The sequence below is a fragment of the Andrographis paniculata genome, unplaced genomic scaffold, assembly GCF_009805555.1.
Source record: "Andrographis paniculata isolate CXL003 unplaced genomic scaffold, ASM980555v1 Contig83END, whole genome shotgun sequence".
NCBI classification, from domain to species: domain Eukaryota; kingdom Viridiplantae; phylum Streptophyta; class Magnoliopsida; order Lamiales; family Acanthaceae; genus Andrographis; species Andrographis paniculata.
Genome location: NW_026137621.1, coordinates 1020829 through 1041688, shown reverse-complemented (window position 1 = coordinate 1041688; position 20860 = coordinate 1020829). Strand labels below are relative to the sequence as shown.

General features: G+C 37.1%; 1 protein-coding gene across 3 annotated transcripts; it reads right to left on the bottom strand.

The window, feature by feature from the left end:
• Positions 1-3530: 3530 nt before the first annotated feature.
• On the bottom strand, positions 3531-19088 carry LOC127241865 (uncharacterized). Of its 3 annotated transcripts, none has more exons than XM_051261097.1 (14): positions 13230-19088; positions 13066-13160; positions 11833-11901; positions 7043-7360; positions 6722-6959; positions 6381-6621; positions 6064-6271; positions 5892-5981; positions 5667-5765; positions 5260-5568; positions 5105-5167; positions 4919-5003; positions 3966-4105; positions 3533-3875 (listed from the first exon to the last, which is right to left on the bottom strand). In XM_051261097.1, exons 6-14 carry the CDS (start codon positions 6461-6463, stop codon positions 3858-3860), a joined length of 1095 nt encoding a protein of 364 aa, XP_051117054.1. In that variant the 5' UTR covers positions 6464-6621; positions 6722-6959; positions 7043-7360; positions 11833-11901; positions 13066-13160; positions 13230-19088; the 3' UTR covers positions 3533-3857. The 3 variants fall into 3 exon arrangements, with proteins under 3 accessions (XP_051117056.1, XP_051117054.1, XP_051117055.1); XM_051261098.1 differs by having other exon boundaries at positions 15952-19088; XM_051261099.1 differs by having other exon boundaries at positions 3531-3875; positions 5892-5948; positions 13066-19088.
• Positions 19089-20860: the final 1772 nt, after the last annotated feature.

The following is a 20860-nucleotide window of genomic DNA, read 5'->3' as shown; positions in this document are numbered from 1 at the left end:
TGAAAATGCATGAAAATCGGGTGGTCGATAATTCCTTGGGAGGGGGTGTTCATTAATGATCCTTTCTGGGAAAGGTCTCTGATATGCAGGGCGGTTAGCCATCTGAGGAGTTAGCCCAAACTGATCCCTTAATATATGTGCGATCTCATCAGGATCTACATGAAAGCGTTGATGATCAGGAACATGGAAAGGATCCTGCACAGGAATATGAATAGGATCATGTATATATCCTCCAGGCCTATCCTCCCTTGTATTGTTCGGCTGCGGACTGGAAACCCTTGGTCCCAGCGGAACAGTGTTTGGAAAAGTCAGAGGAGATTTTCCCCTATCCGTTCGGTTGGGATTTGTGGCACTTGGAAATGCACTATCCACGAATGATGGCCCTGCGAAATTTGCCTGTAGTCTGGATGGTGATACTCCTGGTGGAGTTTGAGTGGGTTGAAGACTAACCCTCGACAGTGCTTGATCCAACATGTTCTGTATTAGATTTTGTTGTTCACGCAACATGTTCGTTTGTTGCTCACGCAACATATTCTGCATAACCAAAGTTTGCTGGTTGTTCATTTGTTGAACATAAGACCTCCAATCAGTTGGTGGTTGTGGGATTTCCCCGGCATTTGGCACAACAGGTGGTGGAACGGATTCTCCCGCCGGTGCCGAAGATGATTGAGGTTGTGAACCTGCCATATGGACCCTTCCGATGATACGGCCGGATCTAAGACGTATGAAATTATCGCCGGAATTGGAATGAGCAATTTTGTCTTGCTCCCACTGTGGTCGCCAATTTGTTGATGTATTTTTTCAACAAAAATAAAGTAAAATTCAAAGATATAGAAAATATCCTTAAACTTGATTAATTAGTGCCTGAGATTAGGAATCTCTAAACACTGTATGGTACAGAAAATAAACTGGAAAATAAAAGACTGAAATTTAAAGTGGTGATCCCCAAATCTGACTTTGCTTTGTTGAAGTTGATTGAAGATACCCTGCCAAATGATGATTCAAACCCTTAAATATTCTCTGGGAAACTGTACTGAAAACCGTCGCCCGAACGGTTACAACGTCTCCTTTCCAACCGTCTTCCAACCCTTCTCCTGCTGACACGTGTCCTCAGCGGACCAAAATTGTCACTATATTTCACTCTTTGAGCCGACCACAGACCTTCCGCCCTTTTGGCCCGACTGCCAATCTACAACCGTATTGGTCCGACTGCCAATCCTCCCGACTTGCAAACCATCTGACTTGTTTGGATTAGCTACAGACATCCCGACTAACAAACCATCCGACTTGTTGGTCCCGCCGCAGAGTTCCGACCTGAGAACTTCCCAACCTGTCCGACCTGAGGACTTTCCGCCCTGAGGACTTTTCGACCTGCGGACTTTCCGACCTGAGGACCTCCCGACCTGCGGACTTCCCGTCCTGATGACTTTCCGTCTTGAGGACCTCCCGACCTGAGGACCTTCCGACCTGAGATCTTTCCGTCCTGAGGACTTTCCGTCTTGAGGACCTCCCGACCTGAAGACCTTCCGACCTGAGGTCTTTCCGTCCTGAGGACTTTTCGTCTTGAGGACCTCCCGACTTGAAGACCTTCCGACCTGAGGTCTTTCCGTCCTGTATTTTCCTTAGAAATAAACCTATTTTCCTTGATTTCCTCACGGTGTCCTTCAGCCAGTTCAATCAACTCTATTGCCAGGCCCATTTTTCTTTTACCTTGGGCTTTTTAACCTAATTCTAAATTTCATACGTAACAGTATTATACAAACAAATGAAAGTTTTATAGCTTAAAATAATACATAATATACGAATATATATTTACTTCCAAAAGCAATAGTTTCAAAATCTATCAAAAGGTACCCAACATTAATTGGCTTGTAGGAAAAGAACCAATCTCTCTCTTTTTTGTTTTTTTTTTTTTTTTTTTTGTGGTAACAGATATGATACGTGCAACTAAGTACTCAAGTGATAAAAAAAATGTATAGAGTATGTCAGAGCATTCTTATTATAAGATGAGAAGTCAATAGTATTTAAAAAAGAAAAAAAAAAAATCGTCTTACCATAAACTTTTCAATACTGTATTTCAACCCACACAAAACCAATTTGTTACGAAGTCAGCCGCACAAAAAATCATTACTCCAAAACTAATGTAATTTTTTTTTTTAAGAAAATACAATTTACATAGTTTAACAAGATACAACCGATTCGAGATTTTTGCAACCTCGCAAATCTAGCGATGGATAATTCAAGCCTTTTGAATCCATCGAAGTGATGTTCAAATGAGTATGATCCCATCTTAACCAATGGAAAATCAATATGATTGTTGCTAACTACGAATTTGTTGCGCCTATAGTTATTTATATTAGTGAGGATTTGGGAAAGAAGAATTACTTCAAAGTGATGTTGGAAATTATGAGGAACTAAATCTAAAGACAATGATTTGTCGCATTAAATAATTGAAATAAGAAAATAAAGTAAATTAACCTCATTCCATTAGCATAAAAGGGATCTCAAATTGATTCAAGTTATTGTGTTATGCAAGCCTGTTAGGCGACCTCTCCTGAGAAAACCAGTAAGTTTATGCCGTTAATTTTATGATAAGATATAAAAATAATGAATGTTCTGTCTAGACTTGGGATCACAAACCTAACATATTTAAACCTTATTAATAATTGGCCTCATTACCAAATTAATAATCACCAGGTCTCTACATAGGAAGGCCGCACTTACGAAATATATTTAAATTCAATAAATTTAATAGATCACACTATCAAAAAAAAGTTTTCTGCTACAGTCGGAAATTCGTAACAAAAAGCCAATTTTCGTGCAATATGCGTATTTGTTACGCATTAGTGACGAGTTTTATCCGTAATGTGTACTCGCGAAACGAATGTTTTTTGCCACGCACATTTTCGTAACCACTACTCTTGGTCAACGATCCTTATGGCAAACTTTTTGTTACGATATTCGTTACAAATTTTTCCTCATAATAAAAAGTCGAGCTTCCCACGCGTGTGCTAGGTCTTTTAGTCACGATATTTGTTACAACAATGCCTCGCGTTACCAAAACATGTTAGCCTGATCCCTTGTCAGAGTACGGTTTTTGTAACGATTTGTTGTTACGTTATTGAAGCCGTAATAAACAATATATTCTCCTATGGTGACGAAACCGGCTGTAACAAAAAAATCCCTTCATATTTGTTACGTCGAAAAACAACTTTTCGTTACAACATTTCATTTTTTTTGTTACGTCATTTACTTTTTTGTTACGTCATTGAACCCTTACCAAAAATACCCATTCTTATGGTCACAGAACCGGTTGTAACAACAAACACCAAAACAAACATTTTGTTACGTCATTTCTCATTTTTGTTACGAAAAAATAGCGTCTCATAAAAACGAGTTGTTGTGGAACAGTTGAATTTGAGCGTAACAAATAAACCTGTTGTGATCTTTCTTATACAACCATGCTATAAATATTACAATCGGCCATAATTGTAAACAATAAACAGTATAAGGAAATCCCAACATAGGATACTAACATAACAATATTTACTAGTCGATGTCCTCCAGCAAACAACAAAGTAAATTAACCAATCGAACAAGGCTAGCAACATCTCCACTTCGACATTATGTTCCATCAAACACAAGCATTTCAAACATCCAACCTAGTAATAAGCAAGTGGGGAGATCCATCAATCCATAGCAACAATTCTTACCACACAAAATATACATCCAAATGTCTATGCATCTATTCCATAGGTATTTCACATATCCATAAGAACCTACCATCCAAACACATCCACAACATGCAATTGATAATGCAAATAGAGATAAAACATAAAAGAACCGGTCGATATGCTTCAGGGGTGGCGCATGAGCTGCAATTACAAACAAAATAAGGTTTAGTTTAAGTAATAATTATTGTATTTACGAAGCCATACGTAAAAGTTGTGAAAGTCGATCCATACATCCTTATAGTTCCACTCAATAGGATCTTCATCGACCACCTCGCAAAAGGTAGTCGCGCCAGCAATTGTCGGCAAAATAAGGGGTGTGTCCGGGACTGCGGTAGATGTAACAAAAACCTTGACCAGGGAAAGTGTGTCACCTACAAAATTCACAAGAGCAATTTAAAAATATGTAGTTCACCGTATATATCAACACATTAAACTGTACGTAAAACATGTCATAAATTATTTGAAGTGTATATTTCCCAACTTATATACCACGAGTATGTACATTCGGACATGTACTACGATACATGATATTTGACCCATTAATTAGGCACCAAACTACACTACTTTCTAATTTTCAATTCGTTTGCAACTCGAACTATAAACCAGTCATCCACAAATAAAACCTACGTAAAGCAGTTGATCATGTACAATATTAAAATAATAATTTCAATAATTAATAATTCCTTACGGTTACCCCCAAACCCGGGCTGCTCCATGTATGTGTTTTAGTATCATGCCATTGAAGATTAATTATCATTTATGCGCTAAATATAAGCAGACCCCCACAGATGAGTTAGTGATCTTCATCACATAAAAACCTGTTGTGTGCAGGTCGGGACTACACAAATAGTCAATAATAAAACATCCACTCATCGGTGTTGGGACGTAGTGTGCAACTAAATAGTATAATAACAACATAGCCATAAACAATGTCATGTCAGCAATGAAAAATATAAGATCAACATAGAATCAGCATTACACCAACATAGCCACTATCCCTACAATAACAGCCTATATATACACAATACTTTAACTGCCACATATGTCAAATTAAAGATGCCCATACTTAATAAAACCATAATCAATTGCACTATGAGACTTGTATGGTCACAAAATCGACAATGCGGTATGAACATCATATTGAAGGATTCAAAAGAATAAAATTAAGGCACCATGCCACGAACCTGGTGCAGGGGGGCTGAGCAGAAGTCCCTCAGCAACAACTTTCTTCTCTCTGGTACGAGATAATATAAGCACACGGGTGCCAACCTACAATATAGATTACAGAAGAGTTGGAAGCATACAGGTTGGAGATGAAGGTTAGCCTAAAGTTGACACTTAGTTAACATTAGGGTTTCACAAAATCATACCGTCATAGATGATTTAGAGACGGGCCTAAGAAGCTTAGAGACCGTATCAATACGAACTGTGGCCTATGAAAAATAAACGGATCGTACTGAATTTTTTAGCCATTCAAAGCTCGTGGGATGCAATTAAAGAAAGTATGAATATTAAGAATACTTACAGATGGGCCACTAATTGCTCCGGAGTTTCTGTGCATGAATGCATACACATTAGCTTTGATGGTTTTGAACTCAGCCATCATTTCCTTGAACTCTGCAAATCCGCTCTGCATTTCTTCCCACCCTTGCTGGAATGCTATAGTATCTGTTAAACCAGTTGCCTCACTGCGGGGATGAGCTGAACTGGCGGCACTGTCAACCTTTGAGCATTTTTTGGTCTTTCCCCCAAGAGCCCGTTGGTAAAGAGTCTCCCGAACAGCCGGAGTCTGCCCTTCCGGCGGAATTTTGTTTAGCTCATTCTGCAAATATGTCTACAACAAAAGAATCAACTGAGGCCGACCTTGCACGTATAGTTATAGAGGTAGTTAATGTCTAAATTGTATTAACATAGGAAATGAATTTATTATACCAATATCTCTTCAGTTTTTTGATTGTCTGTTCCCTTGCCTTGTGTCCGACTGGATATCCATATCTCTAAACTGTCGGGGTCCTTCCCCTTCGCCTTGATCTGCATCAACACAAGGCCTTGCGTCATTGAAAAACCCATCAACTATACAAAAGGAAAACGTATGGATAGAGCATAACATAGAAACAAAGAAATTTGGACTGATTTCTTAATTGTAATAAAAGGTACCTCCTCAGTGAGAGTCGTGAAGGACTTCCGCCCAGTACGATGCGGGAAGCTTCTTTTCTGTACGTTAGATGCATTTTTCTTGGATTGAAGCTACATATATACGAATTATATATATCTCAAAGAAGACTCTGCCAATATAATATTCAAATTATTTTTCATCTCTATTCCATACCTTAACTTTTTTGTCCTGCCAGTACTCGACCAACTTCGGCCATTGATCGGCCACAATCCTGCTTGAAGGAACCTTCTTCAATGCTTCGTTGTCATCCTGGATTGGGTTGCAGTAAGTTGATTTGATGCTGTATTTCCAATGCCTCCAAACCTCCCGTAAGTCAGCCAAGACCACTTTCTCTGCTGAGTTTGGTAAATCCGTTGTTGCTCTGGTAAGACATGCGGCGTGGTTATCGCCCCGTCCAAAAAAGATAGTATGAGAGTAAATAGAACTCTAAAAAAATTGAAGGAATTTATAATTAACGAAGGTTACATCACCTGAACCTCCATCCATGCACCCTGTCTCTTTGTCTCCGGTATTTCGGCAAACGTCGGGTAATGCAGAGGAAGTCGAGCTCCATTGCGCGCAATCACCCCAATAGCGGTCTTATACTCGTTTACGTCAGGTCCAACAATGCTTTTGCCATCCGGCGATGTAAATACAAGCATCTTGTGATCTTTTCCCTATCCATATGGCATTCTCGCTACCCCCTTCCCTGTTTCTTCTTCGAGGAACCAACTAATACAAAAAAGATATTACATGTTATTATAAGGAGCGTATGTACCACTTTTGTCTTTAGTTAATGCAAGATATAAACTGTCAATGATGATTTCCAAACCGCCATATGATGTTATCCCATCCAAGTGTGCCATATCGCCCGCCTCTGTGTCTTCCATGGCCATAAGGTCGGGCCCCAATTCCCCACCCAGGAACGGCATGTCACTCTCCGCAGTCTCCATGTCTTGCGTCGGTGGGATTGTCTCGTCATCTACTTGTATGTGGGGTATTGTCTCATCCTCATCCTGCATGGCTACATTTGGCTCAAGGGAAGCTGAGATATCCCTAGCATTATGTTCCTGTTGGGTTTAATACTGTCAGCACATTACGGACTTATGTCAGTGACAGTTAAGAACCAAGTGACGCAAAAGAACAACATTACCTCTGCAGGCCCCTGCAAATCCTGACGGACTGCCCATCGAGCGGACGATGTCATTGATTTGGTGGGAGCATGAATATTGCCCTCTTTCTCCCACTCTGATATGATGGAGCGAACTTGCCGGAGCAATGGTGAGACCCGCGTTCCCTTTCGTTTTGTCATTTCTTTTGCCGTTTTTCGCACAGGTGATGGGTTCCTGCTAGCTACATTAGTTCCATCTACGGGGCTGTTGCCTGCGGATGCCCTGGTAACACGTCTTACAGGTGAGCCAGTCGGATCTTGGGACCCTCCTACGGTACCTCGTTGAGTTTTTGCCATAACCTGCAACATATAAGCATTAGGGAGTTGTGAGAAATAACAAAAAAGTCACAACATAATAAAACAAACAATGCATGTAGCTGACGAAGAACATACAACGATAGAAAACAGAGTTGATGAAACGAGACTATCCACGCAAACTTGTTACCTTAGGCGTACTTGAACTGATACACCCTTACGAAAAAAGTACCACATGTTGAGATGTGAAATTTATTCTGACCCTGGAGCTCAAAAAGGAAGTGTGGTTGTCACACCGTCAAAATGGGGGCGTTCACTAAGTAATATTTACAAACAGTCAAAAATGCCCGCTATCTTCCTTCACCACTAAGCATATTCATCTTTGGAGGTTTCCTCCGAATGCCGAGTTGAAATCTCTACATTGTCAATCTGTGTTGTTCTATCAAGAAGTTGGCCCTCAACGTCTTCCCTTAGCCAATAGTCGGCAGCTTCTCTGGCGTTGCCTCAGTCATCTAAAGCGAACCTATTACTGAATCTATGATCGATTGTACTATATACATCATATGTGTCCCGCCAAGTCACCGGAAAAACAACACTCCAGTCCTCTTGAACCGGGTCTGCAATGTACCAAACTTGATTGGCTTTGGTTGCCAGGACAAATGGCTCATCAGTGGGCAAGTTCTTCGGGTACATCACATGATTGAAGTTCACAAGCTTGTACTTGAACTCATCTTCTTTAACACCTCTCTCCGGATCCACCCAATCACATTTTAAAAGAAGGTACTTCTGTAGATTGTCATAGTACACCTCTACAATGTATGTAACAATCCCGTAATATGCCACAGAACCTTCTCGTGGGTTATGGTCCCTAGGAGAGGCGTAACTTACTGTATCTGCTGTAACCATAACACTTGCACATTGTGTCCTCTTTCCCGCATCCCGATCTTTAACCCGATAACGTATTCCAGAAACAATGCACGAAGAGTACCGTGTTGCACTACACGATGGTCCACGGGCCAATGCACGTATCCAATCCAAGATTGGGCAAACATCGTTATGAGTTGGATCATCTACCTACATTTGACGTAAAGTAGTTGATGTTTAGATTCTTGGTTTCAATATTGTTTTTGGGGCGTTCCCGTGTAGGGTTACTGGTAGAGGATACTCACGTATGATTGAAACCATTACGCAAATTGTTCGTTGTGTTGGCGCTGCACCTCACGTGGAGGTGTGCGACCTCGACTGGACCTAATACTATCAACGTGAATCCTACAATGCAAAAAGAGAATTGGAATATATTGAACATCAATAAAGAATGCATACAAGTATTGTGAAGTTGAGGTGAAGTAACCTTCGTATCGGACTTATTGCATCTACATTTCCTAGGATGTAACCATGAATCTGACGCATCGTATTGTAATCAAGGTTAAACCTAGAAGCAAATAATCCTTTCTCGTGTTGTGTCCCTTCTTCATCACCTTGAACACCCCGGTTCTCTTTGGACTCTATGTCCCCAAGATATCTTGAGCAGAAGGTCACGCACTCTTCCATAAGGTATCCACGTGCAATAGAACCCTCAGGTTGGGCCCGATTCCGCACGTACCTCTTCAGAGTACCAAGGTACCTCTCAATCGGATACATCCACCGGTACTGCACTGAGCCGTTGACTATTGCCTCCTCAGCCAAGTGGATTGGCAGATGCTCCATCACATCGAAGAATGAAGGTGGGAATAGCTTTTCAAGGTGGCATAATGTCAACGAAACTCTTTCTTGTATTCGCTCCAGCTCACGAACTGTGTTGCTAGTTGAGCACACAGAATTGAAGAAGTTACAAAGTTCAATCAACACGAGCACAACATTCTTGGGAAGACACCTATAAGAAGTGATGAAGTGGCACCTTTAATTATGGTAAGACGGAGCGTGAATTGGGTTATCAAATATAATTGTGTTACAAGGGTATACCGTCGGGCTGCAATAGGAAGAAGTCGTTGCATAAGAATGTGGCAGCCGTGGCTCTTAAGACCCCATAGTTGTTGTTGTACCCTAACACGACGCGATAAGTTCGAACTGAATCCATAAGGTGGTCGTAGATCCTTCAACACAGATAGGAAGATTCATTTTTTTGGGTTACTCATAGTGTACATAGCAGCAGGCAAGTATATAGAACCCTTCGAGCCGGAGACCGGGTGCAAAGAAGTGCGTATTTGCAGTAACTGCAAGTCTTTCCTTGTGTTGAGATTATCCTTTTTTTTTTTCCTTTAGTCCCCAACAATGTATACAATACATTCTCACACACATTTTTTTCAATGTGCATCAAGTCGAGGTTGTGACGTACTTCGTTCTCGGCCCAATAAGGGAGCTCGAACAGAATGCTCTTTTTTTTCCATGTACGTTGGTTCACATCAACCTCCCGGATACGCTTTCGGGATCTTTGTGCAACAAGCTTCTGAAGAAGATCAACCTTACGGTACTCAGTTCGCACATCCTGAAGCTGCTGGAGCAGTTCATTGGAAGTCAAGCGAGACGGCTTTGTCTCAAAGTCCATCATACCGTCAAATGCATGTTTATCATAGCGCATTCTATGCCCACTCGGTAGGAACCTTCGATGCCCACAGTAGCTATATTTGTGGCCATTTTTTAGATACCTGGAATGAGTTTTCACACCAAAAATAGGACATGCATTCGTCCCACGAGTTGGCCACCCTGACAACATACCATAACCTGGAAAATCACTGATGGTCCACAACAACGCAACTTGCATTTGGAAGTCCTCCTTGCTTCTTGCATCGTATGTCCGAACACCGTCATACCAAAGCTCCTTCAACTCATCCATCAGAGGTTGAAGGAAGACGTCGATCCGATCCCCCGGGCCTTGCGGACCATCTTTAATTGTAGATAGGATGAACGATGGTTGCTTCATGCATAGCCATGGTGGTAGATTATATATCACAAGTACTACGGGCCAAATGTTGTAGCTGACGCTCATATTTCCAAAGGGGTTGAAACCGTCGGTGGCCAACCCAAGGCATACGTTGCGAATATCCTCAGCAAACATGGGGTACCGATGATCAAACCCCTTCCACGCAGGAGTATCTGCTGGGTGACGCATCTTGCCATCATCGACACGCCCTTTGGCATGCCATCGCATAGATGATGCAGTTTTGGAAGATAAGAACCATCTCCGTAATCGGGGAACCAACGGAAAGTACCTCAACTTCTTCACGGGAGATCTATCTTTACCCTGTGTGAATCTTTTTCCCCCACACACAACACAAGCATCACGGTGAACATCTTCCCCGATAAACAACATGCAATTGTTGATGCATGTATGGATAGTCTTACATGTGAACCCCATGTCCTTCGTGATCTTTTTAGCCTCGTAGAAGTTCTTCGGGAGGACAACATCATCTGGAAGTGCATCCCTTAACAACTCTAACAACATGTCAATAGATTTTTAGACCAGTGGCACAAAACCTTCAAGTGCAAAAGGCGAGCGATAAACGAGAGTCTCCTCATTTTTTGCACCCTGGTATAAGCTCCTTCTCTACATCTTCTAACATTTTTCGGTACCCCTTATTGTCATGATGTATATGGTCATCCTCTTTATCATTAAGAGGTTCGGTGTTACTGGGCCCCTGCCCGGTGTCCTCAGTTGTTGCGCACTCTTGCAACAGAAGATCTAGTTAATCCTCCCAACGCATTGGAACATTGTCTTCTGCAGCCGCATAGTTCACCTCTCCTTCCCCATGACAAATCCAGACCTTGTAGGATTGGTCGAATCCATAGCGAATACAATGGAGCAAGATATCCCTACGAGATTTTGTTATGCGATTGCCACAGGATGTACAGGGACAATAGATGGAAGTATCAGAGTTCCTATCTTTGAACGCAAAATCTAAGAAAACCTTGACCCCATCCAAATATTGAGCCGAGATATGGTTCGCATCGTCTATCCAACTCCTATCCATCTAAAAAGGCAATGTACATGTGATTCCATCAGCAAAATATGCATTCAAACTTGTATTGTTTAAGTCTTGATACGGGCGTGCACCCTCAATTTAAAAGAACAAAGTTATAGCATCGGCTTTAATAAACCACATTTTTGTACCTATAAGTCCATGTATTGCACTTATAAGTAAAACATAACATTCATGACAACATTAAGGCCCATGGTTTAAAATCACCCATTATCTCCACTTTACTTTAGAACCTTTTATTGATGCCATTTAATGAGAATTGAATGATTTCTACGTTTCGCCAAAAATTCTGAGCGTCATCTCTAAATACTAGAGCAGCAAGCATTATCCATACCCTACTTGTGTCAAGAAAAATTTCTAACTATTCTAAATTTTTCCTTGCCCTTTTGTACGAATATGAAAAAAATCCTCAAATCTGATGTCCAAAGAATATTTCAGATATGTGGGAATGCACACAACACTTAACGACACCACCACTCGAGAAAACATAGAACACTTAGAAGCTTTGCACTATGGAAATGCATTAAAAAGAAATCCGACCTTCCGTTAAACTCAAGTCTGCTTATCCTGAATTCACACTGCACGTCTTTGTCTCCACAATTTAATATCCTGTAAAAAAACACAAGTTAAATATGCACTCATTTTCAGTAAAAATAGCACAAATGGTGTTGCTTCCGACAAATCGACGCATACAACCACGTAACCAAAAAAATGGTGTTGCTTCTGACAAAGGAGCCAATACTTAGAGTGTAGATATGATATCATATTAATATTATGCAACATATGTATGTATTATTATCTAACAATATATGCATCTGAATCCGTATATATTATGCTGTAGAATCCAATGAAACTTACTTAAATATCCACACATAATAACATAATTCAAAGTTGTTTTGGAAAGAAGCACTCTATATTGGATAGTATTGGTAGATCATTTTTGTACTTCATTGCAATTATTGCAGGATGAAAAGATAAAATTAGTGAAAGTCTTAGGAGGGTACACCAATAAATAAATAAATAAATAAAATTCACAAAATCATCAAATCATATAGTGTATTTATTAACTTTGCTTCTGTGTGCACTTTGGTTTCTTTTTTTTTTAAAAAATCTTGTTGCATCATATAATCTATACTAAAATAATCCTCTTCCCTTTATTTAATTATCACATCCGACACCTATTTTCTATTCAAGACATAATATCCAAAAAACCTTTTTCCATTCGAAAAATTTCAAATTCAAAAAATCCACAACACAAGCACCCTTTCCCAGATATTCCAAAAAGCAGCCGTCATATCTTCATGAAAATTGAAACAGAACCATACACCATTGGAATTTCGCCTATATATATCATAGTGTAGGATGCCCAAATTCCATAAACCAAACAACACAAAACATCACACTTAACTTAATCAATAAATTCACTTGGCACAATTGTATACAATTACATTTAACAATGTAAAAAATTCAAAAGTGCTGCACTTTGCTGGGTAAATGAATTTTATCTGTGTTACAAACACATCACCAACATGGTGGATCACACAGTACCAGAGTTTGCTTCTAACAAAAAAACAGACTTCCAAATATATGACTCAATGTGTAAAAATATACAAAAGCATATTTTAAATCTAACAGAAGGAGCTTCAAAATCAAACCTAGAGGACATTCTACAATGTAAAATACTACAAATCTTTCAAACTTATCGGCCATGGCGAGGAAGGAAAGCAAGACAAGAAGAAATAAGAGATGGGAGAAGCTAGAGAAACCACCTACCTGATGGGTCGACGCCGGAGACGTGTTCCAAAAGCCCTCACTTCAACGGGACACTGCGGCGGGGAGAAATCGACCAGCGACCAAGGCAGATGAAACTGCAAACGGAAGAAAAATCAATTGTATACAAATATGAGAAAAATGTTATTATATTATCGATTTTTAACCTAGAGGGGCGCCGGCGGCTGAGCAAGTTTGCAGAAGAGAAGAAGAAGATGAAGAAGGATTTTACTTCGCGTTGGAGAAGAAAGGGGGAGGGTGGCGGGTGTGGGTACGGTTTACTAATTAGATATTTATTATATATATTTTATTCTTAAAATTTTTTATAAATATAATTAATTAATAATAAATCTTTATTTATATTTATTTTACATTCAATTTGTTACAAATACCTTTTCAATAGAGGGGGAGGGCGGCTGGTAGGAAGTGCAATATGTTTTTACTTATTTATTATATATTGTAATAAATTATATATATATAATTAATTAAATATAAATTTTTATTTATATTTATTTTACATTCAATTTATTATAAAAATCATTTTCAATATTTGGAGTTTGATTATTTTTTTAATTTTTAATTTTTTATTAAAAAAATATAAAAATACATTTCCATTTGTTACAGAATAAAGTCGTAATTATTGTATTTACGATATTTTTTGCCATATTTGTATTTTTTACGAAACATTTATCGTAATAACTAAAAAAAGACGTTGACTAATAAAAATTACTTTTGTCACGATAAAATTCATAACAGAAACCACTTTTTATTACGACGATATTGTTACGAATCTTCCTTCCGTAATGAAAGCCTCTTTTTTTTGGTAGTGTCATTTAATACAAACTTAATCTGAATATTGAATACTTAAAACTGAACATTGAATACTGAACATCGAATATTGAATATTGACCACTGCAATCTAAGCCAAAATAACTTCAATAGCATTTGAACATTACTAATTAGCTCCCCTAAATCAAAATATCATAATTTGGTTCCACTTTTATATTTATGTATATATTTTCCCAATTCTAACACAGTCTTGGAACAAATTTAAACACTGAAAATAGAATCAATATGATTCATTTGGGTTATATAGATCTTAACTCGACATTAAGAATAGATAAATCTACTCGTTTTACATTGGAAAGCACTACTGATAAAATGTAGTTGTTTGAAAGTTAAAAGAAGCCAGCATGATGATTATAAATAAAAACATTCCAGAAATATTTACGGGTACTATGCCTAAACTTTGAATGTCAAAGAGTTCTTTGAGCATATTGAGAAGTTTGTTGGAAGTAAAAAACAAAGAAATTAGTACACTTCCATTAAAACTTACTTTTGTTTGTCCTGAAATTAATATAATTTCATATCATAGGCACACTTGATGGGTGGATTTTGGTGCAAAAACTCACATTAGTGTCTTTATGCAATATTGTCTTTATTATCGAAAATCAATTGATAGTGAAATATACATCTATATAGGTGATGACAAGAAATTTGAAGTTGTAGTTATTGAAAAATTTAGATTATTATTAAGTACCGATTATTATTTGGATTTGGATGAGACATTTTGTTGGTATCGTCATTAGACAAAATTTTGTTCAATTTCGATGTTGAACAAACTTGGTTATTATTGTTCATTCAAGAATTCAAAATAGGTTGAAACTAGTACCTTATTTGATAATAATATTGTCATTTGCTTAATTGTGTGGCTTCATATCATGAATTGATTATTGAACATATTCATACAATTTCCATGATAGCAGGTCCACTTAATTGTGTGGCTTCATATCATGAATTGATTATTGAACATATTCATACAACTTCTATAATGAGCATGTTCCTCGTATGAAAATGGAACCAAATTATGATATTTTGGTTTAGGGGAGCTAATTAGTAATGTTCAAATGCTATTGAAGTTATTTTGGTTTAAACTGCACTGATCAATATTCAATATTCAGTATTTGATGTTCAGTATTCAGTATCCAATATTAAATTATTTTGAATTAAAGTTAAGGTGGATCAATTGGAAATAAACATGTTAAGATTACATTACATGAAATTTCCACGTTGTGCATCCACACTTGTTCGAATCTTAAGTTATATTAATGTATTGATCATTGACGGTCTAATTCCGATAAATCAAGTAATGAAAGCTTTGATCCGACATTAATGTGATTGAAAATAAAATTTGTAAAATGCACTAAAACATCTTATAGCAAAAATTTTTTATGAGCTCATAAGGTTATATGATACACATTTACCAAGTGGGAGACTTTTGGTAGACTATCAGTCAGGTTAAGTATATATTAAGTGATCTATTAATTTTATTTGATTAAATGTATTTAGTAAGTGCAAGCTTCCTATATGCAGAAATCCGATAAATTATTAATTGGGTGATGATGCAAATTAATAATAATGTATAAATATGTTAGGGTTGTGATCTAAAATTTAGACGGAATATCTATTTTTTAAGAAGAATTGTGTGATAGACTTGAAAAACACAATACCCTCAATCAATTCATAAATCCCTAATGGAATCTGGTTAAATTTATTTATTTTATTTTATTCTCAATTATTTTAATACGAAAAATGTTGCGCTTAGAATTTAACTCGTCATAATTTCCACTATTTCATATCTACCATGAGAGTTATTCTTCTTTCCCAAAAACTCACTAATAGCGCTAACGATAGCCGCAACAACTTCGTAGTTAGCAACTATCATATTGATTTTCCATTGGTTAAAATGGAATCATACTCATTTGAACATCACTTCGATGGATTCAAAATGGTTGAATTTTCCCTTGCTAGAATTGCGAGGTTGCAAAAATCTCGAATCGGTTGTATCTTCTTAAACTATGTAAATTGTAGTTTCTTAAAAAATATTACATTAGTTTTGGAGTAATGATCATTTGTTGCACGCGTGTCATACAGCTTCAAAATAAAGTATCAGTTCCTACACCACAAAAAATTTGCAAAATGCAGTAGTTCGGTGAGTAGGGTCGTCTCCGCAAAGAGCATAAATGATTTGAACACTCAGTTGAATATAATTATACTAATATATATATAATGGGGGGTTTTGATTATCGAACTAAATAAAGAGAAAATAAATCCGTTCAACTAAATAAAATAAAATAAAATGTAAGGTGGATTACAAAAGATGATTAAACTCTAGCATAGACATGAATTTTCTGTTCGGGATATAAATTTTGTTCATCGACTTAAAATCAAGTTCATTGACTAGTTGGATATATTGGTTATAGTTGATCTACACGCGTTCACAACCAACATTTCCTAACTTTGTCGATAGGTAAGGTACAACCGTTAGCTATTTCCCTAATCGAGTGAGAATCCTAAGTACAACCATAGTTTTACTGATTCGACAACTTTAAGTACTAGAAAGACCCAATTCAATATAAAAAAATTCCTACGCGGATGTGTTTAAAATTGATTATTATTCTTTCCTAGAGTATTCCTCTAAGTTGCTACACCAATTGAAAAATTACACAATTACGTGTGTCAATCTCCAATTTAGCTATGAAATCTCAAATCAATATGTGCACAATAATCAATTTAAGATTTCTAAACTTATAAATTAGAAGAATTAGAAATACCCGATATCGATGAACACCAAATTAAACAAAATTAAATCTCACAAATTCAATCCCAAACATCAATTTACACCTATGCTAGAAATGAAATTACTCGAAATTCATAGAAATTGAAAACACAAAACAAATAAAGAAGTTCATCATTCCTTCAATTTTGAAATCGAAAAAGAAGAAGAATGCCCCAAAAAATCGTCTACAATCCTCTTCCAAGTTCTCCTATCTTCCGTGCTCTTCTTTCTCCCTTATTCCTTTCAAGAAATATGGTGTCGTGGTAGAACGTGGTAGTCTGTTTCTCTTCCCGTCTTCAATTGCAAATCGTCTCTTTATTCTCCATCCCAAGATCCCCTTTTAAATAGATCCCTTTTGCAATTAAATCTGAAATACTTTTTATATTGCCTCACCCCAGAGGGCCTTTTTATGAACGTTAATTTCTTGAGGAATTGTGGAGTTGATTTGATTTGCTTGCAAGCCTATGGGGTTCGTCGTTTAGTTCATGTGCATTGAGTGAATATAGCCTAAAAACATGAGGGTGAGAGCTTTACGTTGTATACATTCCACATTTGGTGAGGTTAGTTGGTTCTTGCATGCTTTGAATCTGACGTAATTGATAACACGGCGAAGTGACTTTTGTGCTAGTGAGTATCTGAATTCTTGGTTTGGACATATGCTTGAGAAAAAGCATGGATTAGGTGTGGGGGAATTGATATGTGTTGTATTGTAATGATATTTTATTATGTTTTGGGTGACTTTTGAGATACAAATGTCTTATTTGAAGGTTGTAATGGGGCCATGGTTGGGGTAGGAAATAGGTTATTAATGGCTCATAGGACCGAGAAATTAATCTATCAATTCATCACATCACAATGAGCGCAAGTTGCATACATGAATGAACAAAAATCAAACAACACTGCACTTTACAAGCGATAATCAATGCAATACAAGAACATACTTTCTTTCTTTTACATGAATCCTTTTTTTTATTCTTTTTTTTAGGACTCGGAATACTTTTTTTTTTCAGCCCCTTTTCATTATTATTATTATTATTTTAAGGGGCAAGATAATGAGATACTTTTGGCAAAAATATATATGAATTTATAACCGTGCCACAATATGAATACTTTCAAGTAAAACTTCAGAATAATATCTTATAATGAATGCAACTCTAAATAATCTAATGTAATGAATCAAAGAACAATCCCTCAAGTTCCCATAGGTTCAAGTAAGCGTTTGGCTTAATCCAATAAAAGGGCTTAGCGGCTTGGGGGTTAAATATAAACCAAGAAAAATAAGATAATAACATCAAGCTCAAACTTGGTTCAGTAGGGGATAATATAGGTGAAGATGTGAACTTAAGGCCAACAAGGGTAATCCTAGTGCCTTATCATTTTAATCCCATCAATTCTCAATAAACACGGAGTCAATAAGCATAAGCAAGCAAGTTCTAGGTAGTCAAATACAACATATGTTCACTCAATCCAAGAAAAATTGAGCATATATGATATGTCTGAGTGAATGTACTCAAATAAGGCTCAAATAACTCACTTAAGAGTTCTTTGTTAGAAGGCTAAGCACACTCATCATCTAATTTCATCAACAAACACGGCAAGATCCTAATGAACTAAGTAAGCACAACAAGATCGGCTCAAAATACACAAGAGGACATGTGGGGAAGTTATCAAAATAAAGCATTATATCGCATCAAAAGTTCTAATCTCCCCCCACACCTAATTGAAGCAATGACCCTATTGCAAAAATAAAGATGAAACGAAAGTGGCAAAGAAAATAAACTTCCCTGGAATAGGTCGGGGCGACCGGCCACTGAGAAGGAGACCCGACACTCGCACGGGTTGGGGCAGTATGAGGGATCCAACTCTTGCACCTTGCCCATCGTGCCTTCACGCAAAAGAATTCAACAAAAAAAATTACAATTCCTCTATAAATTCCACAAAACATTTGCACTAGCAATTATACCCGACACCAAACATCAATCTCAAATATGTATTCAATGTGCAATCGACAATTTCACACCACATGATCATTCCCAATCATCCATTCATCAATTTTTAAAAATAAACTCCAAGATAATCACCCAAATCCAAATTTGCACAATTTCAAGAAATCTCAAATATTATCGAGACAATAATCGACAAGAATCAATCAATTGTCACAGATAGCAGAAGAGATTAGCAGAAAAGAACTCCCTTGAAATCAAAGCAGCGTCTGATAAGAACGTGGGTGCACGGACTGAATGAGCGAACTGACGGTCTAAACGATCAAGGGCCGCGGCGACTGGAGTGGTGGTTCTGGTCAACGGAGGACGGGTTGTGCGATTGCGAGAGAGAGAGAAAGAGAGGAATGAAAGATCAAACCGGCCGTGAACCGACTGCGAGAGAGAGAAAATGAGGGAAGGCGGCGACTTCTATGATTGAGAGAAAGACAAAAGGAAGTAGGGTTTAATGGATATCTAATAATAATAATAATAATAATAATAATAATAATAATACCGTAATAGTAATAATAAATATAGTAATAAATATAAAAATAAAAAAATTTAAATTTAATTACTATAATAATAATTATAATTATAGACGTATTAAAAAATATAATAATAATAAAAATAAATATAGTAACTATAATAATAATAAATATAGAAAAATATATATATACTAGAAAAATTTAATAGCTATAATAATTATTATTATTAAAGAAATATTAATAAATATAGTAATAATAAATTTCATAATAATAATAATAATTATGATAATAATAAATGTAATAATAATAATAAATATAATAATACTCTAAAATAAACCATTGTTTTGCACAATTTTTCAGAATGTAAGGTTTCATTAGGCGTGATCACGCCCAAAAAAGTTTTACGTTCTAATTTCTTTGAAAATGTCTCTTTGTCATCAATCACAATATATTGTATGCGTGGCTGATAACAAAGATTTGTATATTTAATCTTGTACAAATCCACAGGAAATTTATATTCGAAAATCAGTGAGTGGAAGTTTATAGAAAAATGATCAGATATAGTAATTGTTGTGGTTGTAAACCCTGAGTAGTTATCACAATTATTTATACTTTTTTTACTGGTGAGTTTCCAGGTCGAACACAAGAATTTTAAGTCATGAATTTTAATGGTGAAAATCTTGAAAAAGCGACGAAAAAATGCAGGAAGGAGAGATGTTGTGTCTGAACTGTGCGTTACTAAATGGATAGATTTCCCTGGATGTAGTGAGCGAGCGATGTAAGTGTGTTATCAGAAATATATGTATTTTACGGAAGCGGTGAAAAGGGGGTAATATAATTATATAAACTAAATATAAAGAATTCATAACACTGGAAGTTTGACCTTAAGGGATTTACAACAAGACTTCAATGACACCTAGAATCGAGACATTATAAGAAAGAAACCCAATTGTCACTAGGAATCTCTGTGACCTAATAAACCACCACCTATGTCCCGTTAATTTTCCCAATATCTGCCTCATTAGTGGCTTTACCCTTCTGTTACCACTTTTTAAGCAAAATTGAATTCAGACCAGTAGTTAAGCAGATCGACAAGGCTCCCGTGTACTTAACTACATTGAACTACCTTGAGACCGCTTTTGGCGCATAACAAGGCTCAAATAATCAATTCTTCTGTTGTTCTAAATCAGTGAAATGAAATTCTCTAAATTCAAATTTTATATAAGTGTGTAAAAAGTGTGGAAGAAATGAGGATGAAGAACTTAATGATATTTCATTATTTACTACGAAAGCAGGGAAAGACTAGAGCTACAAAGCTGTAAACGAAGACAGGAAGACGACTTGCTTGCAAAAAGTAATTGCTAAAAGTATTTTAAATCGAAGTATCGATTGCCCTTTTTTACATAATGATATCTGCCCTATTTATAGTAGGTAAAACGGGGCGGTTGCAATCAGTTGCTGGGCGATTCCAACCGCTGGGCAGTTAGGCGGTTACTGGTAGTTATTCTGTTGAAGCAGTTGCTGGCCATAACTCCAAAGGCGCTCGCTTTGATTGCATTGAACTGTAAAGACTTAGATCTTCCTCGCTTGCCGGATAGCTGGAGGGCATCAGCGCAGCTAGGCTCGCTTGTGCTGGCTGGAAATGAAATAGTTGTACCGCTGCAGTTGAAACACTTAGTTGGAATCTGGTGATAATCTGCAGTGGTGGGCTT